Source organism: Polypterus senegalus, chromosome 12 (genome assembly GCF_016835505.1).
Source record: "Polypterus senegalus isolate Bchr_013 chromosome 12, ASM1683550v1, whole genome shotgun sequence".
Lineage (NCBI taxonomy): Eukaryota > Metazoa > Chordata > Cladistia > Polypteriformes > Polypteridae > Polypterus > Polypterus senegalus.
This window is the reverse complement of record NC_053165.1, coordinates 102,416,873-102,443,935: the sequence shown is the minus strand read 5'-3', so window position 1 is coordinate 102,443,935 and position 27,063 is coordinate 102,416,873. Positions and strand designations below refer to the sequence as shown.

The 27,063-nt window shown below is 36.9% G+C and overlaps 1 protein-coding gene across 3 annotated transcripts in view; it reads right to left on the bottom strand.

The window, feature by feature from the left end:
• LOC120541442 (EGF-like repeat and discoidin I-like domain-containing protein 3) overlaps positions 1-27,063 on the bottom strand; it is a 68,143-nt gene that overhangs the window by 21,655 nt on the left and 19,425 nt on the right. For 2 of the 3 annotated variants that reach the window (XM_039773066.1, XM_039773067.1), the window contains exons 3-6: positions 23,144-23,269; positions 15,058-15,189; positions 10,309-10,422; positions 9,985-10,166 (exon numbers count right to left, since the gene is read on the bottom strand). In XM_039773066.1, the coding sequence (XP_039629000.1) occupies positions 9,985-10,166; positions 10,309-10,422; positions 15,058-15,189; positions 23,144-23,269 (554 nt within the window). The remainder of the gene's footprint in view (positions 1-9,984; positions 10,167-10,308; positions 10,423-15,057; positions 15,190-23,143; positions 23,270-27,063) is intronic. The other variant, XM_039773068.1, reaches the window with a different exon arrangement.

The following is a 27,063-nucleotide window of genomic DNA, read 5'->3' as shown; positions in this document are numbered from 1 at the left end:
GACCTGTAAAAATAAGTGACACTATAAAGAAGAGTGCACTTCATAAAGTGGTTAGTGATCTTAATGGCCCTGTTAAACAAATGGTTTTAGAATTCAGTAACCTGCTGCAAAGACCCTTAAAACATTATGACATGTGGGACAAACAGCTATCAACAATAATATTAGCACCCAAGGAGAGGCATTTTTGGCTTGAATGGGCTGAGCATCTCGTCAATATTTTTCTGATTATAAAAAATATTGATTATTTAAAAGTCCTTAAAACATCTGAACTCACCCCAGGCTAGATGGGAGATGTTCCTAAAAGATTTGCCTTTGCTATTTCCTATCATATTGGAGACAAAAATCAAGAAGTACTTAGCTTATCTAGGCAATTCGACAATAATGAAAGACCAATGAACCCACAAAATATATCCTCCCGAAAGGTTTCTACTGGTTACTGTGGTATCTGACCAAGAGCATACCCAAATCTATTGCTCTGGGGGATAGTTCATGAAAAAAAACCAAGAGACAAATTATTTGTTTCTCAGTCAATTCAGGGAAAGCTTCTCTATTGGTTTCATAACTTTGTTTTGTGTAGTCACCCCTGTATTTCTCAAACCTGGGAACTGCTTAAACTGTATTTGTAATGGAGAAAAATAGGATAAGATATTAAAGAATGTGTTAGGTTGTGAAGGGTGTGTGGGTAAACTCAGTAACAGTCTTCTCATGGTTTTCCTCCAGCCTATTCCATCTCCTTATCAACCACTGGAAGAGCTATTCATGATTTTTATATGAATTTGCCTACCACTCAAAAAAGTTATTCAAGGCATCAATGATCATTTCCTTAAGTTTGCACACTTTTTCCCCTTTAATTTACTTAATCTTTTTTTAGATTAGGGTCCTCAATTTGTTTAACGTTTCTGTTTTGTTATTTTGTGCCAAGGTTGCCATCAAGGTAAACTATTATCTGGATACAATCCTGAAAGTAACAGCCAGACCAAAAGAGTCAATGAAAATTTTGAAAAAATTATTTAGTGTTATTCTTGTTAATCTATTTACAATGCCTTCTTGCCCTTGGAAGTCATTTCATGAAATTCTGCTTTTAATAGTCCACAATTTGAGAATGTTTATGGCTAAAAGTGCAATATTCTGGACATAACTTTTACTGTATCTTTGAAACCTATTTTAACTAACTTTTTGGGAAAATTACAAAGCAATTGATAGCTAGTATAGGAAGACATGTCGATGGCAGCAGCTTTTTCCAGGCAGTGGATCGTATCGCATAAGATAGCCCCAAGTTCACCTGACCTTGTGCTGTGATTGAACAGGCTGGCATAAAGACATGAAAATTCTACATAGATGTATATTTTATGTTTGACAGTTGAAGCTCATTCATACCAATTATTTACAGAATAATAATATTAATAATAATTGTTTGCATTTATATGGCCGTTTTCTCACTACTCAAAGTGTTTTGCATAGTGAGTGGGGAGCCACTTCAGCTGCCACTAATGTGTAGCATCCACCTGGATAATGCGACTAAAGTCATCTTGTGCCAATATGCTCACCATAAATTAGCTGTTAGGCAGTGAAGGGGTGGCAGGGGATGATTACGGCACCAGAAGGTGTGGTGTGCAATTTAGCCAGAACATCGGGAAACACCCTACTGTTTACAATGGATGCCCAGGGATCTTTTATGACCACAGAGAGTCAGGATGTCAATTTTACATCTCATCTGAAAAACGGCACCATTGTTACAGCACTGGAGCATTGGGATCTGCATTTACACCATAAGGTAAGCGCCCCCTGCTGACCTCACCAACACCTCTTCCTCAAACTCCTAGCCCACAATGACCACAATGATACATGAAAAGTTGAAATCACCTACTACTAGATAACTATAATAACTAGTCATTTTAATAGATGATAAATCCAAAAATTCACTAATAAATGAGGCTATATCTTGGTTGTCAAGAAATATTTACAAAAAGTAAATCTTGTATTCCTTTAAAAACGATGGCAAGATGCTTACAAGACAAGAAACTGCCAATTTAAAATGCTCACGAAGATATTAACTAAGTCACAGCTTTCTTAATTGATGTGGCTACCTAGCAAAATTAAAGATCAGCGGTGTTGCCTCAATAAGTACTGCAGATCTGGCACTACTGAACTACTTATCACAAAATATTTTTAAAAAAGTCTATTTTCCTATCAATAATGATTCACCTGAAACATCTTGATACTAAACATTCTAAAAGAAAATGGTGTGGTTTAACGTTCTGATGTTTTAATGTAATTGCACGACTTTCAAGAGCAGATGGCACCTGGGAGCACAAATAACAGGAACATGCTTTGTGGCGGATTGCTGGGGCTCATGCCCAGTTGGTATGCCTGGAAGATAGAAGGGCCAGGAGAGGAGCAGCACATCCTCTGGAACATGAGAAGGCAGGCACCCTTATTGGTGTTGGGGCCTCGGGAACAGGGCTTGGAAGCTCAACCTTGTGGGTACCAGTGGCCACCGCCAAGTGGCGCCTGGATGGCTCAGAAGCCATGGTATGCAGCATTTCCACCACACCAGGAAGTGCTGCTGGACCAGGAAACAGGTACACCTGAAGTGGTTCCGTGTGCCCATGCAGCACTTCCACCATACCAGGAAGTGCTTCAGGAAGGTCATCAGGGAGCACCTGGAGCTCATCCGGGGGCATTATAAAAGGGCCTTCAGTCGGGAGGAAGGAGTGGACAAAGCTTGAGGAAGAGTGGAAGCGGATGGACTGGTGGCAAGGAAGGAAATGGACTATATATTGGTGTGGTGTTGGTGGTTTGTAAACTTTTAAGTATAAACAAACACGGGTGTTGAATTGAACCTGTTTCCTGCCTCTTTGTCAAGGATTAGGGTGGTGGTACGCCCCCTAGTGCCTTACAGCTTAAACAAAACTACATCCTTTTGGAAACTGTGCATACAATGGAATAATGCATTGTAAATGTGGATTCTGAAGAACGTAGACCGTTTTAATGTACTAGTTTGCTGAGAAGTAACAAGCAGTGTCATACAAAGATCTTTTGGTGGGAAGTGGCTCAGAAGTGGAGAAGGGTCCATTTCTGGGACATAGATAGTTACATTAGATTGAAGCAGAGGAGCAGAGGGTCTCAAACTCGGTCCTATGGACAACCAACTACTGCTTTTAGTTGGATTTCAATTCTAATTAAGCAACCTGTTATTTCAGTCTGTGTGGTTTGGAACCAATGTAGAAATTACAAAGTTTCAAAAATTTTTGTTAGTACCAAGCATTTATGTATGTTACAAGGGGAAAGTTTAGTTTTTTTGTCAGATTTTCATTGAAACAATTTTATTTATGCTTCTTCAGATGTTTTGGTTATTTAATCTATTTTGTACTACTTAGCAAGTTAATTTATCTGATGCTGAAGAAGGGTAACATTTCAGCAATCATTGTCTTTTGTTTGGGTGTCTGTTCTGCCCTGAAGTGTCTGGGAACCTAAGAGACCAGTTGCTGGACTTTTGTAGGAGGAATGTTGTCCCATTCTTGTCAGATATAGGATTCTAGCTGCTCAACAGTCCTGGATGATCTTGGTCATATTTTTTGTTTCATGTTGTTCCAAATGTTTTCTATTGGTGAAACGTTTGGACTGCAGGCAGGCCTATTCAGCACCTGGACTCTACTACTATGAAGCTGTGCTATTGTAATAGATGCAGTATGCGGTTTAGCATTGGCTTGCTGAAATATGCAAGGCCTTCCCTGAAAAACTCATTGCCAAGATGGGAGCATATGTTGCTCTAAAACCTGTATATGCCTTTCCAGATATGCAAGTTGCCATTTTCATTTTTTACTAATACAAACTTATACCATCAGGGGTGCAGACTTTTGAACTGAGCGTTGAGATTAACCCGGATCGCAGTGTCCATATTCTCCAAAAAGAATTTCAAGTTTTGATTCATCTGACCACAGAACAGTTTTCCACTTTGCCTCAGTCCATTTTAAATGTGCTTTGGCCCTGAGAAGACAGCGGTGTTTCAGGATCATGTTCACATATGGGTTCTTCTTTGCATGATAGAGCTTTAAACCTGCATTTATACATGGCATGGCAGACTGTGTTCACAGACAACCATTTCTGGAAGTATTCCTGAGCCCATGCAGTGATTTCCATTACAGAATTATGCCTGTTTTTTATGCAGTGCCACCTGAGGGCCCAAAGATCATATGCATCCAATATTGATTTTCGGCCTAGTCCCTTTTGCACAGTGATTTCTCCAGATTCTCAGAATCTTTTGATTATGGTATGTACTATAGATGATGAGATATTCAAAGTCTTCTGAATTTTATGTTGAGAAACAATATTCTGAAATTGCTCCACAATTTGTAGATGCAGTTTTTTAAAGATTGGAGAACCTCTGCCCATCTTTTCTTCTGACAGACTTTCTGCCTCTCTTTTTATACCCAATCATGGTACTGACCTGTGGCCAATTAACCTAATTAGTTGCAAAATGTTTCTCCAGCTGTTTCTTTTTAGTACCAATTTTCCAACCTTTCTTGCCCCCATCTCAACTTTAAAATGTTTTGCAAATTCAAAATGAGGTAATATTTTTCATGAAATAGTAAAATCTCTCACTTTCAACATGTGATATTTCTCTGTGTTCTATTGTAAATATGGGTTTTGAGATTTGCAAATCATTGCATTCTGTTTTTATTTACATTTTTTTATTTTACATTTTTAACTTACAAAGCTGAAATTCAAAATTTAAATATTACTTTTTAAATGAAGTTATTTCTGATCACTACCTAATTATGGTTGATTTGGTTCTGCCTTTACCAATACACTCACAGATTAAAACAAAGACAGTGAGACATTTAAATTGTAATTCTGCTTCAAAGTTTATAGGTACTTTGAGTATCTCAAGTGTAATTGTGGAAAACCATTTAAATCAGTTAATACCAAATTTAATCATGGAAAACAATTTAAATCAGCTAAGATCACATTATAATATGACCTTGAAAGATGCTCTGGATGCAGTAGCTCCCCTTAAAAGTAAAGTGATCAAAGCACACAGGAACTCTCCCTAGTTCAATGAGAACACTCGAGCTGTTAAATTAGAATGTCAAAAACTGAAGTGCAGATGGGAGAACAAAAAAGCTGCAGGTCTTTCAAATTGCATGGACAGAGAGTGTTAAAAAATATAAAAAAAGCTTTCTTTAAAGCTCGCTCAGACTACTTTTCTAAAATAATTGATAATAATAATAATAATAATCCTTGGGTACTGTTTAGGACAGTGGATAATTTAACAATTGGGAATTCAGTGCAAAATATCAAAATACATTAGCAGTACTGGCTTTATGAACTTCTTTAATGAGAAAATTAAAAAGATCCCAGATCTCAGCATCACAGTGCAAACCATATACTATCTTGGCAGACCCTGTCTCGCCGTGCACTCAGCACTTTAGAAATTTTAATCCTGTAACAGAGCAGGAAGACTTGACTTTTAATTTCTAAAATGAAACCTGCTACTTGTTCCGAAAATCCACCGACAACAAAACTAGAAAAAGTGCAATGGATGTTCTTGCAGTGCCTATTCTTAACATTGTTAATAGTTTGTCATTGCATGGCACAGTACCTGATGTACTAAAAACATCAGTCATTAAAAAATTACTTAAAAAAAGTCAGATCTAGACCCCCACATACTTAACTATAGGCCCATTCCAAATTTACCCCTTCTCTCTAAAATATTTGGAAAAAGTAATCGCCAGTCAGCTTCAGTCGCACCTTACGCATCACAATTTATTTGAGAAATTCCAGTCTGGCTTCCGCACTGGTCATAGTACAGAAATGGTACTAACGCTTTTTTTAAATGACATTATGATATCCTCTGATGAAGGAAACTCCACTGTAATTATGTTATTAGACTTAAGCACAACATATGACACCATTGACTCTCATTAGAAAACAATGTTAATTACCACACACAGATAACACCCAGTTTTACCTTTCTTTTATACCAAATGAAGTTTCTCTGATACTGCCTTTAATTAGTAGTGTTAGTGAATTAAAGGAACAGCTAGATGAGAACTACTTGTCTTTGAACACAGATAAAACACTTTAATTGTCTGTGTCAGCATCTGATGATCAATTTGCATCGTCTTAACGATCATTCAATTCATGCAATAGTTTCTGTTTCAATTTGATCTACAACTTGCTTTTATGGCTTTTCAGTTTCCGTTGTGTTTTTTCTTTTTTTCTTAAAGGCTCTACCCAACTTTAACAATATTGATGAGTTACTATAAGTTGTTAAAAAGCATAGACATATTCATGTTTTTTTGAAACATGATGATATCACGCACTACATGGCAGCAGAATACTATCCTAACACATTTTCAGGCTAGCTTAACAGTATAAAGTGGATCATTTACATGTCATCCCGAGTATGACTCGGGAATAATTGTTTTTTTATAGAATTCTGAGCCCAAGTCATACAAGAGGTTAACACAAAGGTGGCTAATAATTTTGTTTTACAACTTTATCGCACTGATATGAAATTAGCCAGTGAGACCTTTTAAGATGGTTACTGTGATCATTCATTATGATGCTTAACTCAGATATGAAGTGTCTGTTTTAAAGGGTTAGCAGAGAATAGCTTAAGGTAGGACAGGTAAAGCTTTGGACAGATTGCAGTTTTGATGTAACAGTAATAAAAATAACACTTTCTATCCCAAATTGCAACACGTAACACTAGAGACAATATTGCTAGTGTAAAAGTTTAAATTGGTTGTTTCAAAAGTCAGTAGTCTGATGTGAAAAATGATGTAATTGCATCATATATTATGCAAAATATGGCAATACAGTCAACAACCAAAAAGTACCGCAAGAACAAATAGTCTAATTTTGCCAGACTGTGAAAACATTCATTCTTCCTATGCTTTATCTTAACCTTCTGCCTATTTTGTATCTAATTTCATTATAAACCTGCTTGTGAACAAGCTGCCAAGCAGGCTACATCCACATAAACAAAACTATTTTATTTATGAAAAAAGTACCTCCTCTACATAAAACCCTTGGGCAGACTCCTCCACAAACAGGTGACATAAGTATAAGTGTGCATGTGCTTAATTTGCTAACTTACCACTCATCCTGCAGATGGAAAAGAAATTGCAACTCGTGTTAAGAAACCACAGCCATAGGAAATTAACCTTATCTCACAAATTGGCATGTTTCTGGTGCCATTGCATTTATTACGTTAAGATTAATGCTAAACTGTCTGTGCGCCTTAAAAACTGTACTATTCATAATTATAGACTCTATATGATGCACCTCTTCAGGTAAACCTACTGCTTATTTATTACAATTTTTGCAATATAGTCATGAAACTACTCGGATGCAGGCCATCCTGTTTGAATGAGCTAGGTCTCTCCCAGAAAAGGTCCCAGTTGTCAATGAAGATGACATTGTGTCTATCACGGATGGATCTTAGGCAGTTATTCAGAAATAGATGTCTAATCACTCTGGATCGCTGTAGATTAAAACAAAGATTTTCGTGACTCGCGTCCTGTCTTTGACTTCACTTTCACTACTTCTGAATGGCACTACCAATTGTTTATGCAGGACTGCAGTCCCGATGTTTCTGGTCCAATGCTTCTTGAAAATGACAACAGGATTACCAATAATAAGTACATTTCGATGTTCAGCAAAGATTGCAGGATAGCTGGAATTGGAATGCAAAAGTGAACTGCAATTGTTCTTCACTCCTGATACTGACGAAGTTGACCTTCTTTAGTTGTGAGTAGGGGTTTAAAAAAAAAAAAACCTGGCTTACAACACACTGTCGCCAGCACGTGAGGAGATTCTGAACCTTTCTGTTTATGGCTTGAAGTTTTTTACATACATATTCAATCAAGGAAATCTTTTGGTAATCAGGAAATTTAGCATATATCTTCTAAACACTACTAATATTTGGTAACGCTTTGGGTTTTGATACTTTTGAGGACTTTTTTTTCCTTCCCTCACATTCACTGGTCAATGTTCTTTCCTAGGTCTTCACATACTCTTTGGTGAAACTAATTCAACCTAATGTACTACAACCCTAAGGTCACACAGTTAAGGTCATGTAGCTTCTATTGAAGCAACACCAATGGTGCATGCCATATAAAATAATGACTAACCTACAAGGGCATTGTTTTTCTAAAATAATATATACTATTGGAGTAGGTTTACTTTTAATTTAAGGATAAAGTATTCAAAAGCAATTTTCAAAATACTGTAACGTTACTTACAAGAAGACACCACCTAGTAAACAAAAATGAAACATTTCTTTTTCTTAATTTTTGTTTAGACACAAAATAAAAACACACACTACTTTTGGTGAAAGCTTTTTAAAGAACCTTCATATTCCAGGTATATTCTTACTAAGAATTTGTTTCACTTCTTAAAGCAGATTATTTTTGACTTGAGAGAGAGAGAAAATATCAATTTCTCCTTTCAAAGCCCGGTAGTAAACTTACCATACCATACCATTTTATTTGTTGAGCGCTTAAAAGCACAGCATTACAACTGACCGAAGCGCTGTACAGTTAAAAAAGAAGCAGGACTAAAAACAAAATATTAAAAACAAACATTAAGAGAGAATTAAAACAGAGATACTAAAAACAGGTCAGAGGACCCAATAAAATTGAGAAATAGGAAGAAGCAAGTGGAAATGAGACAGGTGAAGAATTAAAAACCAATGTGAAGAAGTGCGTTTTTAGGCATGATTTAAATGTGGAGACTGAGGCGGCTTGCCTAACCACTAAGGGTAGGGAGTTCCAGAGCCTGGGTGCACAGACGGAAAAAGCCCTTTCACCACGAGCTTTAAAATGTGCCTTGGGAACGGTTAGGAGCAACTGATCTGCGGATCTAAGAACACGAAGAGGATTGTGAGGATGGAGCAAGACACTCAAATAGGCAGGGGCTAGACCGTTTAGTGCCTTATAGGTTAAGAGGAGTATCTTAAAATCGATTCTGAATCTAATCGGCAGCCAGTGTTGGGTTTTTAAAATTGGTGTAATGTGTTGGCTTCTGCTACTTCCAGTTAGAAGCCTTGCAGCCGCATTCTGAGCCAGTTGGAGTCTAGAAAGAGTGGCTTTACTGATACCATAAAGGCATGAATTTGTGTAGTCGAGCCGGGACGTAATGAATGCATGGATTACTGATTCCAGGAGGTGGTTAGACAGAATAGGCTTGAGTTTGGCGATTCGCCTGAGATGGAAAAAGCAGGATTTTACTGTGCTGTTGACTTGAGCATCCATTTTCAAGACCGTATCCATTTTGATTCCAAGATTGGAGACAGACAAAGTTACTGGAATGGGAAGAGAGTCGAAGCCAAGGGGTGGGGTCCGTTTGCAGTCGGGGCTAAAAACAATGACCTCGGTTTTTGAATCGTTCAGGTGAAGAAGGTTTACAGCCAGCCAGTCCTTAATGTCAGATAGGCAGTCGAGGAGAGGTTTGGTGGAGTCAGTTGGCTTGAGGGAGAAATAAATTTGGCTTAAATAAACTTGTTTTGCTTCACAGCTGCTCTAGCATATAATGGAATTATATCGACTTTATTATGGTACGTGAATTGAAGACTTTGGTCTTATTATGCAGATAACAAGTGTAAAGAAAAAAATAGCCATCTTACAATGATCAGAAGGGCATGTATATGACAGCATATTATGTCATCAGAGTATGGCTCAAAGATGTGTCATCTGCATCTATCTCAATTTAAACCAAATAAATAATAAATAAAACCCACAACTATGGGAACAAACTTTTCAAAATTAATCTTAAGTATATATACATCATAGATACCAAAATAATATATTACTTCAGAATAAAATATACAAAAAATGAATATAAGAAATGTGATCAAAGGATTTTTATGTAAAAGGAAGTCTTAGTCCCTAATCAGGTAATAATATCCTTGCTATATAAAACTGCAAATTCATAAATTACCTATTACAATAACATGAAAAAAGATTATAGCACCTGTATCCAAGGACTCTTGTCATGGGTGGCGGATGTCCAAGCATTAACAATTCCCTTGTTGTTAAGACGAGCCAAGTCAGGTCCCCATCGCTGTAATCCTAGAAAGCCATAGTGTACTGAAGAAGCAGTGATTTGAGATTCAGAGATCACACCTCCCTCCATCCCAAGGGAAGACACACAGCCTGCATTTAAATACAATTAGGTGCATAGGATTAAAATGATGGTATTTTAAAAATGCTAAATAATTTAGAAGAGTCAAACCACATTTTTCCAATACCATTTTGTTACTTGCATCTAGTTAAAAAAAAAAATCTATATACTTACGCATTTGACATTGCTTTCCCATGAAAGGTGAAGGGCATTTGCAAGAATATTCTCCATCCAGGTCCTGACACATGCCTCCGTTCTTGCAAGGCTGTGTCAGACACTCATTTACATCTGAAGTGCACATAAAACACAATGCTTCAGTGACACAAAATATTCTTTAGTTTCTGAGTGTTAATGTTATGCTCACACATATACTAATCTTTACTCAAGTTTCTATGTACTGCAATAAAATTCCACAACCTCACTGGCATTTTAGCAGTTTCAGTCACACTTTATTAGGGTGAAGAAATCTTGCACCTAGCTGTTCTCTGTACCTCACAGCAAAGTACAACAGCTCTCACAAAGACAAAAAATAATCATTACCTGAGTTTCAACAAAAACATTTATGTTGTACACATGCAGAATTAATAATCCCTTCCACCTCTTCCAGTTTGGTTTCAAATACTTATTTAATGACCTTAATAATCAAATACATAAAAGTCATAACACTGTCCTTTATGGGTTTCTTTACATTGTATTTAGGCAGGTGAATGAACTTAGGGAACAGCTCAGAAATAAAAAAAACAAAAAACATTGAATTAAGAGCCATTTGTAATAGATAAGTCTACCAGGGAGTTGACAATAAAAAATTCTGTGTCTTTAATCACATAGCCTTTCAGTATTTCACAGGGTGGGTGCTGTGTTTATGTAATCTCCATAAACATGGTATAAGCAGCACTCATATTATTTCCAAAAATATAACACCCACGTCCTCCTGAGAATGAAAAGTAGTAATACCGAATGAAGCTAGACTAAATGGGTGTTCCTACCAAAAGATTATATTTTAGTTCCCTCATTACAGACCTCAGAAGCTTAACAGCTGTACCATTTCAATTCTGACTGGTTTCATTTCTGAAAAGAACTAACCCACCAAAGTATTCATTTCAAATCAGGATGGAGGCTTCAGGATGGAGTATTGTGGCTCATGAGATTTTAAGGAAGGAAGGCATGCCTACAGTATGTTTAAAAACTTTTTTAATGATTGTTTTTTAACAGCCACTGAAGAACTTGTGTTGCACTTTGTACTTTTGGGTTTTTGAACTCGTATTTTGTTTAAATAAAGCAGTAATGCACTTGCATCACCTTTTGCTGGCAGTGTGTGTCCCTATTTTCCTGGCTCATTCATAAAGGAAGTTCAAAAGGAACTAACTAGAACTTTCATTAATTAGGATCACGACCAGTGATACCCAGGAAAAATTAGGACCCAGTGCTATTTTTATCATATGGTCAGTGAATAAGAGTTATTTATACATGTACTTTACTTCAACTTTTCTACATACTAAATTCACAATTATTTTTTTATTTTTTGGCCAAAATAGTTAATAGACCTATGGAATCCTCCTGGACACCTAACAGTGTCCGCAAAATGATTCTCTTGCAGCCAATTTACCAGTTTAATGATCGGTACATGTGCCATTTAATAAGCTTATCTCAATTCCTGCTTTTCCAAGTGGTTTGGCTTGTTCTGATGGGCATTGCAAAACAATTTTACAGGAAAGTATATTCTTTTGAACTGAAATAGGTAATCAGTAGGAATAAAACGAGATAAGAGTATATATTATTAGATGTGGGCGGCACGGCGGCGCAGTGGTAGCGCTGCTGCCTCGCAGTTAGGAGACCCAGGTTCGCTTCCCGGGTCCTCCCTGCGTGGAGTTTGCATGTTCTCCCCGTGTCTGCATGGGTTTCCTCCGGGCGCTCCGGTTTCCTCCCACAGTCCAAAGACATGCAGGTTAAGTGGATTGGTGATTCTAAATTGGCCCTAGTGTGTGCTTGGTGTGTTTGTGTGTGTCCTGCGGTGGATTTTTTACCTAATTCACTCCAGGTGATTATTTTTTTTTTAATATTTTTTTGTCAGATCATCCTTTAAAGTGCAAAAATGGGAATGTATATGGAAAGCGGTGCTTGAAGTGGATATACAAGTGCTGATACCCTGTATGTTACACTGCTGTATTAATGTGAAGAGTGTGGAGCAGTAGCTTTGAAGCATGACGACAATTTCTGTGGCTTCCCCAATAGAAATTCAAACACCTTGATCAAAGACAGATACTGGGGTATTGTGCAATTTAAGCGCTGCAATCGTGTGGTTTGGTCAGTACTCCTTGTAATTTTAGTGCCAGGTCTGAGGGCTTCAGCACTTCAGTGGAGCACTTTAAAACACTGCTGAAAACACATTACTTTAACATGGCCTTTTTATAACTTCAGTTTATCTTAATACTCTATATGTTCAATTCATCATAATAACTATTCATGGTGGCTCTAAAATCCGTACTGACCCCTACTCTCTCTTCTGTTTCTTTTTCCAGTTTCTCTGTGGTGCTCTGCGCCACCACCAACCTACTCAAAGCACCATGATGCCCCAGCATTGATGGACTAAAAGCCAGAAGTCCACGTGATCATCATCATCATCATCATCAAATCCTTCCGTGAAAACCATAAATACAAAGAGGACTGTTTCATTTATGTTAGGTAGATTGCCCAGAGGGGACTGGGCGGTCTCATGGCCTGGAATCCCTGCAGATTTTATTTTTTTCTCCGGCCGTCTGGAGTTTTTTTTGTTTTTCTGTCCCCTGGCCATTGGACCTTACTCTTATTCTATGTTAATTAATGTTGACTTATTTTATTTTCTTACTGTGTCTCTTATTTTTCTATTCTTCATTATGTAAAGCACTTTGAGCTACATTTTTTTTGTATGAAAATGTGCTATATAAATAAATGTTGTTGTTGTTGTTGGTGTTGTTCAGGTCACTCCGTTTGGTTGCCAGCCTGAAATAACACTCCTTTGACACGTACTCCACACATAATGCTATATTGTATACGCCATCCTTACTAACATGGCCACTGAGCTACAGTGGCTCAAATGTCAGTTGGGAGAAACATGGATACAACTCATGGAGGTTTAAGTGTGAGCCTCCATCATTCAAACCCATGCTCACTGTTCTTATCTTTAAAAAGTAATTAATTTACCTGTGATACCTGTTAAGCTTGATGTCCTATAGTTACTGGAATTTTTACAATCATCCTTGTTATATAATGCAATAATATTTGCCATTTTCCAGTCCATCAGAATTTCCCCAGTTCAGAGTGACTTCCTAAAAATTATGCATCAAAGGTTTATGTAGTATATGTACAGTATTTAACTTCCTTAAGCCCTCAAGGAGAAATATTTTCTGGTTCTTGTGATTTCTGTAATTTCAGCCTATTTAATTCTCAGCAGTACTTCCCTGTCTGCATTTCCAAATCACTCTGTAGCTCCTCAGTAGGTCCCTGTTACCGCTGGAAGGTTATCCACTTCCTCATATGGGAAGACCTCAGAAAAATACAAGTTTAGAGGATCTGCTATTTCAATTTGTATATTTTAATTCCCACTTACTACTCCTGATACACTTCACCTCCTCCTTGACTGTTTCTATTCTACTAAAATACTGAAAGAATCTCTTTGGGTCATCCTTCACCTTATCTCTTTAACTGGCTTTTAGCTTCTCTAATAAACATCTTAATGGTTGCCCTTGTTCTTATATACCCTACTATCAGCATTAGAGTTATTAGTCTTTTACCCCTTATCATTACTTACTCAAGGCTCTTCCATAGTCTACTCTGTTCTTCCACTTCCTGCCCACATCTCCTTGCTACATACTGCACCAATAACTGCCACTGACTCAATGTGCTCATCCCTGTCCTTGTGTGTTTACACTGTCTGTCCTCTTTCCTCCAGGCCTGCACATCAAAAACCCTCATCCTCATGCCTGTCTGAAGCTCTATGCAGCCTACAGACCAAGATTAGGACAGCCAAATGGAAATTAAGTAAATTAAAGCAACCTCCTTTGCTATTGTTGACTCTGCTATCCCTTTTCACACTAACTCAGCTGCCATCAGTGCCCAGCTCTCATTAGCCCTTCTCTCTGAAAAACACTGCACATATTTCTCCAATGTCTCACCTCTTTTCACATCCTACCATGTATCCTATTGAGGAGAAATGTCAATGTTCTCCTTGTAAACCACCTCACTAGGCTATATTACTTTATTGATGATCCTTCAAGAGGACCACAATGTCTCAGCCAGAATTTTGGCATCTCTAACTGATATCTAAACTTGGATATAATAACACCATCTACCACACAACCTGTCAAAACCAGAACTATTGTTATCTCAGCTTGTCCTTCTATTCAACACTCTTATCACTGTAAACATCACCTCATTATCAGTAACATCTACCAATTCAGGTAGCATTCTATGTATTGCTTATTTATGGGCTACAGTTTGTAGTGAAGTGTTTGTATTGAAATGTGTGTTACACTGTTTTATCTAAATGTTAAAATGTTATATACTTCTGCTATTCTGTAGACTGCTGTCAGCAGTGCAATAAAAAGGCATAAGTAAATTAGAAAAAAGAAAAAAAAAAACTTAAAACGTATTAACAATGTGTTTTCAATGAAAATGACAACGTGTGGCACGGAAAGCAGAGATGAGACAAAATATGTCAGGAGTGGAGGCACAGAGAAATTCAATATAGTAAAAAAATGTTGAACATAAATACATTTTTATGTTAAACTGACTGTAAAATTTCAAGATCAATGGCTAGTAAAAGAATCTTTGTAATTGTTAGCAACAGAATATCTCTTAAATTCCATTTAACATTAAGTAGTTCAGTATCATACCACAGCAACAATCTCTGCATGATACTTTCAAATAGGTTTTTGAAAGACTTACTGTTTTGGCAGTGTACACCAGTATAACCATCTTGGCACCTACAGATATACTCGCTGAAAACATCTCCCCTGCGAGGACCTGACATTTCTTCACATTCTCCATTGTTGTGGCATGGATTAGGGTTGCATGGGCCTGTGGATGAATTCATGCAGGCAGGTATTAGACTGGCAAATTCAGATGGCTTACTATACAAAGAAGACTCTGAACATGCCAAAGAAAGACAGAACTCTAGAAATGTAAATAATATTACTTAGAGGAAGTGTTATAATCTGCTTAATTTAATCAATTTGAAATTCTCCATTTTATTATACATTTAACCTAAACTGTATTATTATGTGGGTACATTGAGTAATTTAACAGTAAACCAAGTAGTAAGCAAGAAAAACCTGAACTGAACTGACCTACCCTGGCACCAGTACATCATAGGGTCCACCTATTCACACTCAGTTCCAAAGGGTCAATTTGGAGTTGCAAGGTAACCTAACCTGTGCATCTTTAAGAATATGGGAGAAAAGGCAGAGTATCCAGATGAAAACCCCAACCATACACATGGGAAGAACTCCACAGGGACAACATGTTATTCCAACCGTACTATAAGGATGTTCAACTGCGTGATCCTGCGTTTTAGGTTTGAACCACACAGTGCTAGTCCATTATGCATATTAAAATAAAAAAAAATATATATATATACACACACACAGTGGAACCTCTAGATACGATCACCTCTGTATACAAGAAATTCAAGATAAGAGGAAAGTATGAGCGAAAAATTCGGATCTAAATACGAGCATTGGCTCGCGTAACGAGCCACGAGCCAGGCTGTGGTTATGCGTGACGCATTTCCCAATCCGCCTCGACTCGGGGATTCACCCAAGCTGAAGCTGCCAGCCCGTCAGCTCACTCAGTGTTCCTTGTTCTCCCGTTGCGTGAGGATCTAGGGTGTTGTACCGTGTTAGCCATTATGAATGTTGACAAAAGCCAAGCAAAATGACACCTTTTATTGGCTAACTAAAAAGATTACAATATGCAAGCTTTGATTACATCTTGCCTGAAGAAGGGGCCTGAGTTGCCTCGAAAGCCTGCATATTGTAATCTTTTTAGTTAGCCAATAAAAGGTGTCATTTTGCTTGGCTTTTCTCTACTCTCAAGAGGAGAGAGAGAGACGCGCGAGCGAGCAAGGGAGATAAGGAGAGAGAGAGAGAGAGGCGCGTGAGCGAGCGAGCAAGAGAGAGAGGGGCGAGCGAGCAAGAGAGATAAGGAGAGGGAGATGCGCACGAGAGAGAAGAACCATCAGCTCAGTTATGATCACATGACGCTCAGCAGACAGTGTATCCACACTTATTTATCAGTGTTATTTGTTAGGAAAATTGATTTTTATGTTGATATTTTTGGGGGTGTGGAACGGATTAACTGGATTTCTATTATTTTCAATGGGGAAGTTTTGTTCTAGATACAAGAAATTCGCTATACAAGCTCAGTGCTGGAACAAATTAAACTTGTATCTAGAGGTTCCACTGTATGTGTATGTATGTATGTATATTATATATATATATATATATATATATATATATATATATATAGAGGTTTCGCCAAACTTATAAACAGTATTTTGGCATAATGACCGAACTAGCACCATTGATTAACAATGGGCCGGGTGATCAATGATATGCAAATTGTCCATTGATCAATGGCCATGAGTACCATTCACAGACAGTTGAGCAATGGCTGCAATCACCGTATTGTAAGATGGTGAAAGATGTACCCTTAGGCCCCCTCCTCGGTTCAGAGATGGTCGTTCCTTTTATACGTAAATGGCCTCCTTGACTACTTGCTCAAACCAGCGTTCCTCCCTGTCCAGGATGTGCACATCTTCATCACTGAAAGAGTGACCACTTTCCTGTAGATATAAATAGACTGTGGAGTCCTGGCCTGATGAGGTAGCTCTTCTGTTCTGTGCCATCCACTTCACCAGTGGTTGTTTCGTTTCCCCGATGTATGATTCAAGGAAATCCTCTTGGCATTTAAACACTAGAATTACCAAAGTCTACCAAAAAACTCGTAGATCCGGCCCACCTTAAAACCGTTCTCACTTCTCCACCACGTCTTTTGTCTTCTAAATGTGTCGATTAAAAACAGCAGCAAGCAGCCGGCTATTCCATCCTCCACCGTCGCAGAACATTCATTAAGTTTTCCCAGCTCATGCCTTGTTTGATTATCTGGGAGTGACTCAACTGCTGGAGTGTTAGAGTGGAAATAATAGATCGTTATTTGGAACACGTGCATTTCATGTGTGTTCCGTTTCTACAGTAATCTGTGTAAACACATTGTTAAAACAGAAACTTTTTCATATTTTAATAATAAATGTTACAAAATGTAGGCATAAACTATAGAATGTGTGAAGCCTGATTTCCAAAGATCAAATAAACACTTTCACAAAAGGTTCAAGAATGCTACAACAGCATCTGTGGCGTTGCTTCTCAGAGCGCGCCATGCTTACTGTGTCTCAGAGACCCGAGTTTGATTCCCCGCTGGGGAGGAAGTGTTACTTTTTTTTTTTTCTTTTTAACCTTCGCCGCTCTGCCTGCCTGCAAGTGTCTGCTTTCTGTGTGCTGGGGCATTTTTTTTTCTTTTTTCTTAAGTAAATTGTTAACTTTAAAATGTCGATCGCGGTTATTTAGGTTGATTAATTCATGCTTTCATTCATTAGAGCTAATACTGTTATCAAGTGGTCACTATTTTTGCCTGTTGTATACAATCTATCTAGTGTCTTTATCTCCACTCTCACTGCCCGCTTGCCTGCGTGCAGCGTGTGTCGATTGATATATGATTTAATGTATTTCTGATTCAATGTATTTCTTTTGGACAATTCTCATATATATATACGATACACATGCCGAGCAGGTTAGACAGAAGTGAAGTACGAAAATTCAAAAGTCTCAAAATAATGATAGTAAAGATTGCATTAGCGCAAACACACAGAAATGATTACTCAGTGAAATAATGGAACAGCAAAGAAGGATTCAATATATTGTTCGGATTCAAACTTTAAGTCGGAGGCTTGTAGATCATCTAATTCATGTTGCCATCAGGGAAAAGTAGTGTTTCTAGATAGATAGAATAGATACTTTATCAATTATTAATTCTTCCCAATGAAAAGGCGTATCTGCAAGAATTAAAAGATTTCTTGTTTGGTGAAAGTGAAATCCCTCAAGAAAAAATGTCAAGCCCCGTGAGACAAGACTTTATGCAAAAAGATTTGGAAAAGTCCTACCCACACCTAAAACATTTACAACTATGCACACAGTTCAATTATTTCTCATTTGTGTGAATGCTATTGTCAGACACAGTTTGTATAGAGAGAAAGAAACGATATTCACTCATGGGCAGTTATGCATTGTGTTGTCACGATGCAATTTCAAACATGGAATCAAAATTCAATGTGATATTGATGAAAAGGTAAAAGTGAAAGGAGATCGAATATATGGGCATAGGTGACATGACAGAAGTATGTAGATATTGTTTGGTTTTAAACTTTAAGTCGGAGACTTGTAGATCGTCCAATTCGTGCTGCCAACAGGGAAAAGTAGTGTTTCTTCCCAATGAAGAGACCTATCCGTGGGAATTAAAAGTTTTGTTGTTTGGTGAAAGTGAAATCCACATACGCGAGCGGCAGAGACTTGGAAGTTGCTGGTGCGTAGCGCAGGCAGGGGGGTTGGCGAGCGAAGTATATAAATAAAAAACTTTGAATTAACAATATCATATTAGTCTTTTTCCAATGCTCTGTATTTGAGCACTACAATAATATTCATTGAGTGAATCAGCTACATTAATATACTTTGAATTATTTAATTCCGCACAATCAATATTTTGAAACAATTTTTCTCTAAAGTCTTAAAATACTTTATTTGTTAATCATTTAACAATGCTTTAGCAGTTGTGATTTTCTATACATAACAGTAAAGGATTTTAAATGGGTAAATGCATACATTCTCAAGCCCCTTTTAATCTAATTCAGGATGACAGTGGTTCAGAACCTGCAGCCATGGGTAAGATGTGATCACAATCCCTTAACAAAGCACACTAATGTACACCCGTACACAAACACACACACACTATCAATTTTAAATTACTATTTAACCTAATATGCATGTCTTTGGAATGCAAAAAGGAATCATCCAAAGGTAAATCTTTGCAGACATGTGGAGAACATGAAAGTTAATGAACCTGCCATGGTATTCAAACTTAGGATGCTATATAAATTTGTTACATAAAATTGTGTTATAAATTGAAGCTTTTTTATATATATTCTAAAAATACCTTCTCTGTCCTTGCAACTTACAATAGGGCTGAAGGGTTCATGGGTCCACAGGTAAACAAAAAACCCTTAAAATTTACCATATATATCCACTTTGAAGCCGCAGACTTTTATTCAAGAAAATATGCCTATGAGGCATCGTTTTGATAATGAAAGGAAACTACAAATAATTATTTTATTACAGATTCTTGGTACTATTTTTCTTGATGTAAGAATACATCTCCAGCTCACTTGTTTGCTCAAAGCCTCCATTATGGGTGATATTACGACAACCCAATCAAGCCCCTAGGCGCTAAGCTATCTTCTACTTATAATCCTACTTCTGCAATTCTTTTTTGTCAAGTTATGTTCTGCCATGGTTTGTAATAACAGACTATCATCATATATTACTTTTTTCCTCAACGGCACTTACTTTTCACCCACTATATGCTTTGCTATTTTATATAGCTGACAGAACGAGATTCGTGCCAAGGGACAACATAATTAATAGAGCATAACTTTCACTGTACTTTATACAAATAACAATAAATCTAAACTGAACCAATAACAGTGCATCATTGTATTTTTAAGAAAAGCCTTAGATATTTGAAAGGGCAGAGCCACCAGTTCCCGTGGTGTGTTTTACACATGCCAAATAAATTAACCCCTCAATCCATAAATACATGGGGAGAATGTGTAAAATTCATGCAGACTATGGCACAGTGAGGCAAGAATCACAATTTAGCATAAAACATGCTTTGTGAGCAATTTGGAGCAGGGTGTGTGCTTTGGGGGCCCACACACAGCATTTGGGGTACACTTCCGATGTATGTCCTGACTGCTGCAGTAGCAGGAGAATAGAGTTACATACCGCAGGTATGCAGAGTGAGGTATGAGCAAACAAAAGGACAAAGCAGCTGGGAGAGTGTGTCACCATCTGATGGACGTATCCAATGAAGAAATCAGAAAGCTCATTATAGCGCCACATCGCCAGCACTCAGTCTAAAGTGGCTAATTCCATTCCTCTGTCTCTCATATATACCACAACTGGTCAAATTTCAAAGTAAATCCATAACCCTGGCCCTGAAAGATGCCATGGAGCAAGAGGAGCAGCAGAGCAAAGTGCATTGTCTTCCTTAAAAATGGCTAAATATCACAATTGTGTTTTGCTTTGTGCACATTTTCAATTTTTCAACAACATATACTCTCTTTTAATATGTATGAAATCTCAAGAGGGATCAATACTCAATAACATTTTTGACTTAAAAAAGGGGATGTATTCGATAAGGTTTAAGGCTTTTTCATTCACCTATGGACCCATGTATTCTTTAGACCAATTGTAAGAAAAGTTATAAAAAATTCTTAGGTTAGAACACAGTGACATTCACTTCCACATTTAACCTGAGGTATACTTTTGTAGTGGCATGCACTACGGCCTCATAATTACCTGGGGCCTCATGCATAACGCCGTGCATAGAATTCGCACTATAACATGACGTAAGCACAAAATCTGAAATGTGCTTACGCACAGAAAAATCTAGATGCAGGAATCTGTACGTACTTCAACTTCCATGTTCTTCCGCTACATAAATCCCGGTCAGCATGAAAAATAATGATTGTGTACGCGGCTGTCCCGCCCCAACTACTCCCAGAATTACGCCCCTATGAATATGCAAATCAATATAAATAGCCCTTAAGCTCAGCCTTCTGTGAAAAGACAATGGGAAAAGTGGGAAAAGCACGGGGGAAAATATAAGAATTTCAGCGAATACCAAGTGGAGGAAAGGAAAAACTTACTATTTGTTGGTTTAAACAGAGGTATAATCAACAAAAGGAAGTTGATCGAGTGACAGTGTCGGAGATACTCGAAAGTTCAAGTTCACAAAGTCGCACAGTACCCAAAATAAAAAAAGAAGTTCTCACATATCCAAGTCGCCGTGAAAAGGCGAGTCGTAGCCCAACGTCTGAGTGTCATATGAAAGCTTATTAGAGTACAGAGAAAAAAAAATAGGCACACAGTGGGGAAAAAAGCAGGAAATGTCAACTTTAATCTTAAAATTTCCACTTTAGTCACGTAGTTTATTTTGTCATTAAAGTAGAACATTATAAACTTCATCTTAAAATCGATTAATTTACTAGTTTCTCAAATCCCATCGTAACTAAAGTAACACGTTAAATGCTTTGTTTTGTATTTGATCTTCTTTGTGCTCTGTGTATGAATCACTTCGTGGTTCTTAAACCGGCTTTCTCTTCCTCCGACAGGACACAGAATCCATTACATTCGTGATATTACAGCTGTCTGAATAATTAAAATATTGAGATGTATACGTGATATCTTTTTCATGATGATAGGAATGAAAGCATGTTATTAAACATGGGAACACGATGGCGGTACTGTCTCTTTCAAACGTGCTAACCTCCAATTCCTGCCCTTACTTTTCTTTCTCCAAATACCCAATCGCCAACAATCAGCTTTGTAATAGACGTTAAGCCATCTGTAAGCTTACAACGACAATTCTTCAAAACTTTTAAGGAACATTGAAATATCTTCATAGTATGTGTTTAATTATTCCATCCATCTATCCTTCCGGCAAACAGCAATCAATTAGGATCAATCTGTGAACTAGCTAGCACTGCGGCACTGTGTCCTCACATGTTTAATTATTAACAACACAGATTATTTAAATGAAGTTAGTTTTATCTGTATAATATAATCAACATATTTTGCTACATTTCATCTTAAAAATTATATCGTCATCATATGTAAATACGCACTTTATAAAGTGGTGCAGGTTGTGCAATATTATAACTGAAGTACAAGTTTACAGTGAGGTGATTGTACTTATAAGTACAAACAGTTCTACAAGCAGCACTTGATGGACTGATTAACTGTGTTTAAAGTTCTTGGGATGAAACCGTTTCTGAACCGCGAGGTCCGTACAGGAAAGACTCTGAAGCATTTTGCCGTGGCTGAGGCAGTGTGTGCTTGATGCTGTATCACGATAATTCTCTTTCCAATCAGCTGCTGCTGTGATTCACCCTCAGATACAGTGATATAAATACTCCGAGTGGTGCAGTGAGAGTAATTTGGAAAAAGATGATCCGCTGTGGCAACCCTAACTGAAGCAGCTGAAAGCAGAAAAAGAAGGTGCAGTGAGAGTAACGATGTTAAAGCAGTTTTAGTATTTAGAATACTATGGCTATTTCCTGGATAATTATATTGTTACAGGTTAATTACATTCAGATGCATTACACTAATAAACAATATGCAGTTAGTTTCAGTGTATTTATAAAGCCGCGTCAGGAATGTGCATCTAAGAAAGAAAGGGTAACCACACAGGAACAGTAGCACTGTTCGTCTGCAAAACCGAGCGCAGAACTTGCGTACGACAGGGTATGAGGTACCGTGGAAATGTGCGTGGCTTAACGCCAAGTTTAGGTTTTATACATCGCGATTTGAACGTGGAAACATTCTTAATCAACATTTCTGTGCATATGCACCGTTTATACATGAGGCCCCTGGACCTCTGTTTGATTGTTGACCCAGTCTGTCTGTGTGGAATGTACATGTTCATCCAGGAGGGTTTTCTCTTATTACTCCTGTTTTCTCTCACATCTCAAAGATATGAATCTATCCTTAACTGGTAACTCTGAATTAAACAGATATGAATGTGTGTGTCATGCTGTGTTTCCAAGTGCAGATCATTATGCCACAGTGAATGATATACTACTCACAGAATAAATGTACACATTGCATTAATACATTATATACATATATCAAAAGAGTGATACCGCTGACATTCTTTTCACAGGTGACTCCAGAAAAGCCATCCATACAGATACAGAAAAAAGGATCATCACTAATGCTTGCCACACAAGTTCCTCCATTAAGGCATAGGTTAACTTCACAGTAGTCACCTACAAATAAACCAAGAAAAAGTTCTCACAGGAATATTACTCAACAGTGTAAAATGGGTAACCTTTTTAAAAAGAATATCCTGCAGACTCGCACATTCAGTAATACACAGGGAATTTTCCTAGTCAGTCAATTGTATAGCAGAGCTAATCTTTGTTAGCCATACTCAAGGATTATTAGCAGGAAAAGCAGAAGGTACACATTTGGAAAGCATATCTTAATGAAAGAAGACAGTAAAATACAAACATCCAATCCATTCACAAAAACATTTTAATTACATTCACAAAAAACATTTTATTATACATTTTAAAGAAACCAATATCAAGAACACTACAATGACATGTAAAATTCACATTACTTGTGTAACTTTGCAGTTTATTTAAAACTAAAAAAACTTTAAATTAAAAACATGTATTTTTTGGGGTGATGTAGTCTTACACTTAATGCTCCTGTTCCTGTTGTTAGTAATGCTCTGATTGATCAGCCACCAATCTACTCAGCCAATTGTTCACTACAAAAGACTTGATCAGTGATCGGTAAATTGACCAATCACAAAAAATGATTTTTTTCAGCATCTGCTTTTCTAAGCTTTAAGGTAATTTAGTTGTAGTGCTCCTTTACACAAGGACATTATGGTAGTTGAACTCCCACAAGTTCTTTTTTCCTGTAAACGTTCTATAAACACTGAGTAAACTGGACTTTACCAGAGAGAGAGAAAAGACTTAAACATTAGCCTTTAAATTAAAGAAAATGGAGTAAGAAACTGAGAAAAAGGAATCGGAAGAGTCATATTTGCATTTAGTCAAATGGCAAAGCTACTTTAATGAATTCAGACCTTTTCATTTTGTCCTTTAATTAAAATGAACACTGCTTGTTTGAGTGCAGGTAGTGAGCCAGTTTGCACCAGTATGGTCACCACACATTAGGTATTAAGTGGTGAAGGCCTGAGAGATAGTTAGCCAATCAGATACAAGGGATGATTGGGAGCCAGAATGACCAGACTGTGGTGGGCAATGTAGTCAGGACATCGGGATACACCCAACTCTTTACAAAGGATGCCCAGGGATCTTTAATGACCACAGATAGATAGGTTCATCATCTCATGCAAAAGACGGTTCTATTTTTACAGTACAGTGTCCCCATGACTGCACTGGGGTATCGGGATCCACATTCAGACCACAGGGTAAGCATTCCCTGCTGTGTTAACAGTGTTATCAAAGCACTTTTCACATGACGTATACCGTCTTAATCTTTCACTTCCTTCCTTTTCACAATAGTTATAATGTTATCGTGGCAAAGAAATAAAAGAAAAAGTCATTCGGGAGGCAGCGTTGAGTCAAGTACAGTTATTTCTCTCCAGTCTTCCAAATGGATTTATTCCAGCCTTGCCCAGAAACCGATATCCACAAAGAAAACACTGCTAGGACATTCAACTTCTTTTTCAAAAACCTTTTGCATGTGTCTCTCTCTGTGGTAATCCAACTTTATTTATTCAAGGCCACCCACTTGAAACAAGGTGAAATGTGGTTAACAGCAGAATATTTCTATAACCTTCCAAATTGCTTTTTTCCTTTTTCTCCTTTTTCCTCTTCTATTTAAAAGGTGAGCTTCCGTTACTGATGTCACCATGACAAGTATGATAGGTCTCATAACTCAAAAATACATGAGGATTAAAACATTTTTGACATGAGAAAACAACATTATAATTCAAGACAATAATCTCAACACAAACTATTTCCACCACTGCATGAAGTTATTATTTAAAAGAAATGGAACATAAAACAAAACCAACATCAATTTGGCAATGCTACACTGAGATAAGAAGAGGGGAGCTATAAAATATCCTTCCATTATATTACTGAAATACCACTTTTATTACATGTAATTACGCCTCAATAATTAGGAATGTCTAGCTGGCACAATATAAATTTAAAAAAATACTAAAAAAAAAAGTATAAACATAATAAATATGTATATATTTTTCAAAGCAAAAAAGCTGTGGTGCATTTCATGATTAAAAATGATTAAAACCTATAAATACATGCGTATTTACATTTAAGCCGTGTTTAACTGTAAATATCAATAGAATCAAAGTGAAAATATAAATAAAAAAAATACATAACATTGGACACAATTACATATTACTTGATATACCCCTCAGCTCCACAGTTTAAAATTACAAATTAAACAATTCTAATGTGATTAAAGTGCACATTTAATTTAACTTCTCTATTTAGCTTACCTATTTATTTATGATGTGTTTTAAAGGGATTTTATATATTTTAGTATTTTTATGGTCACTGAACATTAAGTCTACAGAATTTCATTTTGTTAATAAAAAATGAACAGGTAACACCTGTGGTCTATAAGTGTGTATAGTGTGTAAAAAACACCAAAGTTAACACTTGGATATAAAACAAAGCTTCTCGCATTTGGTTATGCAGGAGCATAGTGTTAATGTTTTTTAAATAAATGGAAAACAAAATTGGACTCAGTATCAGAAATGGCTGATCTGCTAACATATCAATGATCAGTATTGGGCCTAAAAAAACCTGATCAAAGCATTCCTACCTGTTGTGCTTTTGTAATTCTTGTAATTCTAATGTCTCTAAAACCATAACTCCTTCAAAACACATATTCAGATTCAATCTCTACAGGTAATTTGAGCAATAGTAAGTTTCTTGACCCCCAGGAATACGCAAATCTTAATTTATTATTTGTCATTATTGCTTTTTTAGAGTCTCCAAGCTATTTGACCATTCAAAAGTAGCAACTTCATCAAGTGTTTGTAAGTTCTTGTTTAAAAATGTTTGCAGTTGTCGGTTCATAAAATTTATAACACCTAAGCTAACAGCTCATGGAATGCCCTTTAAGTTAGCACACAAAATAATGTATTCATTATTGAAAATGGTCATCCCAATATAGGGATGTCAGCTGCAAGCTGAACTACTAACCCTTGATGTTAAGTCTGAACATTACAAAGACTAATACAATAAATATGAGTACAGAAGATGTTATTTTCTATCATAATAATAGCAGCATATCATGTTAAGATTTGATTTTCTCCTGATTTCTTTTTTTATTTGTCTTAAAAATGTAGCTACCATGTACATATAACAAAGAAGTGATGCAAACTGCATTACAATTATAAAACTATATTTAACATTTATTTTTGAATTCCTTTCCTCTACCTATCAAACGAGTACAGAAACAAAGAAAAAATTAATAGGAACTGGGTGGACAAACTGTAAATGCATATAGTCTGCTGGGCTCCCAAGCTTTCTAAATCTGGTAGACCAGCTTTTTATCTAAACAAAATATAGACTGCAACTTTTTATAGCAACATTTATCTGCGAATAACAGCAGTACTATCCTCTGATTTCCTTCTTGCCATAGTGCCTTAGCAAGTGTGCCTCAAGCAGCCATTTGGTAAAGGTTGAAGACGTTGAGACAGGTGATTTGACAAAATGTTCAAACCACAGAGTATGGCAGATATTTTCTGCAAAAATTAAAGTTAGATCATTAAATGAAAATGCAATCGCCCTTTTGCAATTTCATTTTCAAAGGCTGTGTGCAAAAATGCTGAAAAAATGAAAATGAAAATTAAAGAAACCCATGTTCCTTTTTGCAGAAAATACCTCCCATACACAGGGTATGGTATTCACATGTATCAACAACAAGCTGCTGAATATCAGAGACCATGTTATCAACTGCCCTATCAGATTAAAAGAGTTACCTGCTTCATCAGAGTACATTTCCTTCTCCATAGTGTAACCTTTCTGAAATTAATAACTAG